This window comes from Myotis davidii, unplaced genomic scaffold (assembly GCF_000327345.1).
Source record: "Myotis davidii unplaced genomic scaffold, ASM32734v1 scaffold685, whole genome shotgun sequence".
Classification (NCBI taxonomy): domain Eukaryota; kingdom Metazoa; phylum Chordata; class Mammalia; order Chiroptera; family Vespertilionidae; genus Myotis; species Myotis davidii.
In genome coordinates this window covers 92,301-95,369 of record NW_006295823.1, presented here as the reverse complement: position 1 = coordinate 95,369, position 3,069 = coordinate 92,301, and the positions used below count along the sequence as shown (strand labels likewise).

The following is a 3,069-nucleotide window of genomic DNA, read 5'->3' as shown; positions in this document are numbered from 1 at the left end:
CGCTCAACCATTCATCATACTAGAGGTCAGGAATAAGTACGCTGAAATCCCATGGTGTGTGCGTGTGTGCATGTGTGTGTGTGTGTGTGTGCATGTGTGTGTGTGCATGTGTGTGTGTGTGTGTGTGTGCGCGCACACGCGCATGTGCACAACGATGGGTGCTAGAACGTAAACATAAATTACACTTTTCTTTATTAAGGTTCTTTTGTTATTGCCTTTCACATATTTTCTTTCATTTTGAGCGGGGGTATTTATTTAAATGCGGGTCGATAAACACTTCCTGAACAGCTTGATCTGAAATGGCTCCCCCACGACTGCTCCTCAGGTTTCTGAGCGTGAGGGCGTCGGCCGTTACCATCCAGAGGAGATGGAGAGCCACGCTGCGTGGAAGGCGGGCTCGCGAGCACTTCCTGGCCGTGCAGGTGGGTCTGAACGCGACCACAGCGCGTCTGCAGAGAGCTGCCTCAGGAAACGGAACAAAAGACTGTGCTTCAGACCTACCAGGGCACTAATTTAAACACATCGCCGTCCTCAGTTGGAACTTATCACAAAATACTGTTTGTGCATATTTTTGTTTACGTACATGTGCAATTATAAGAGATTCTCAAACCCAACTTCGAAGTGACTTTCAGAGTAAGTCATTTCCTTGGAGAAAGTGATCATCGGTGTAGCATTGTGTCCAGTAAAAGTCACACACTTTAAAAACATACTGTGGACCACAATTGGTGAACTACTTAAAATATTTAACATTAAGTCTTTAGGATAGTTGCAGTACCGATGGTCTTTTGTTAAAGAAATAAAAATTTTACTAGGAAGTTTTGATGCTCATGTAATATCCACTACGATTATAGCCACTTATTAGTACACATGCTGTTGTACATTAACTTATTTGATCCTGGTAGTAACCCTGTGAGGTGGTGCTGGTTAGCATACCCATTTTACAGATGAGCAAAATGAGGTCCAGGGAGGCAAGGTGACTTGCCCAAGGCCATTCTGCTAGTGGGTGGGGGAGTCTGTGTTGATCTATGTTGTAAGGCAGACCTGGGTCCCAGTCACTCTGCATTGAGAAGGTCAAGGTCATCCAGGCCATGGCAGGCAGGAGGAGCCCCCACAGGCCGTGGGGCTGGGCCTCCGGAGACTCGGGAGAGACCGGCTCCCACATGGTCTGACCGACGCCTCCGTCTCCAGCAGTTGTGCCTGGAACACAGGAGCCTTTGAGTTTAATACTCACACGCTTCCCTCATGATAACGAGCACATCCAAAGCCTTAACCAGCTGTTCTTGGGAATCCAGTTAAATGAAGTGCTGTTATTTAGTAAAATGCACCAAATGTAACTTGACTCTCTGAGTGATGGATTGCACAGTGGGAATATTTTAGAGGTGGTCGGCACTTTTTAGTTACAGTGTGAAGAATGTTAGCAGGTAAAGGTTAGTTTGCTAACGTGTGTAGTTTGGTAGCAGGATGCACAGGAGTAGACACGGACTGATTGTCTTACGAGGCGAGTGTCTGGTTACCCATGTTTTCTTCTCCTTCAGACGGCTGAACGCAGAGCCACCGTCAGGCTCCTCCACTTCGCAGCCGCCGCCCGCTGCCACCTGGCTGCCCTGCGGATCCAGAGAGCGTATCGGCGCCACGCGGCCCTGAGGAGCGCGGAAAGGCACCTCGATTCCGTCATCTGCATCCAGGTCAGCCCTCGCCGTGGCGCCTAGGACGTGTGTGTCACACACCTTTGTACTTAATAAGTACTTTCCAAGGGCGTTAAGCCAGGCCAGATCAGCGTTAAGCCAGGTCAGATCAGACCGAGCCTTTGCCGGATCGCCGGGAGGAGGGCGCGGCGGCTTAGGGAGAGGCGGGTGTTCTGTGACGTGGGGACGAAGCTGCGTCTCGTCTCTGACGTCACTGCCCTCGTTGACGCTCCTCCAGCCAAGTCTGGGGGCCTGTTTCTCTGCATCCTCACCCACTCGTGGCTGCAGCGGGTTTTCTGAGTTTTGCCATTTTAGCGAGTGGCAAATCCTCGTTTCCCTTTGGGACTAACATTCTTCTGTGTTGTGTTTTTTATTGAACGTGGTTTTTCTAGTATGTACTTTGCCCATTTTCCTGTTGGGCGTTTTTTTATGTGCTGTCGGAGTCTGTGTGTGTTCTGGATATGAGCCCTGATCGTATGTTATACGATACACTTAACATACACTGACACGTAGGATAGCGCGTGGACAATGCACTGCAGAGTGACCCTGCAGCTCGGTGGGAGTCACAGACCACGAAACGGCCACGTGTTCAGGGTTAGACATAGACGCTCACGCACACCAGCGTGGCCTGGAGGGCTTTGCAGTGGGGGAAGGGGAAAGGGGGGAAAGCGATGCCACGGAGGAGGCTGAGAGGTGGTTTCCAGTGTCCGGTTACAACGGAAACGTCTGTGTCATTAGGAATGTGCATGTGCATGTGCATTTGTTTACATTAAAAACCAAGCAGCCCGGCCGGCGGGGCTCAGAGGTTGAGCTTTGACCTAGGAATCAGGAGGTCACGGTTCCATCCCCAGTCACACACACGCACACGCACACACGCACATGCACAAAACCGAAGTAATATCCTCACGTGCCTTAAACAGAGGTGGTTCCGGGCGAGGCTGCGGCTGAGGAGGTTCAGGCAGGTCTGTCACAGCATCATTGATCTCCAGCACCAAGTTCAGGAGCGGCGGCGGCGGCAGCACAGGGCGGCCTCCGTGATCCAGGCGGCCGTGCGCCGCTTCCTCCTCCGCAGGGAGCAGGAGCGGCTCCGTCACGGGGTCGTGAAGATCCAGGTGAGTGACCGCAGCCGCTGCGATTCTAGCTCAGGACTCGGGGCTGCGGGACATCGGCCGTTTGAAAACAGCCACCCACCCTTTCAAACGCTGAGATTGGTCCATAGCCTAAGTCAGTGATGGCAAACCTATGACACGCGTGTCAGAGGTGACACGCGAACTCGTGTTTTTGGGTTGGTTTTTCTTTGTTAAATGGCATTTAAATCTATAAAATAAATATCAAAAACATAAGTCTTTGTTTGACTATGGTTACAAAGATCAAAAAACTTCTC

The 3,069-nt window shown here is 51.0% G+C and overlaps 1 protein-coding gene across 1 annotated transcript in view; it reads left to right on the top strand.

Annotated features, from left to right (window-relative positions):
- Positions 1–3,069, top strand: part of ASPM (abnormal spindle microtubule assembly) — a 41,724-nt gene that overhangs the window by 25,039 nt on the left and 13,616 nt on the right. The window contains 3 exon segments of the mRNA XM_015568440.1: positions 303–422; positions 1,536–1,685; positions 2,606–2,797. Of these exon segments, the coding sequence (XP_015423926.1) occupies positions 303–422; positions 1,536–1,685; positions 2,606–2,797 (462 nt within the window).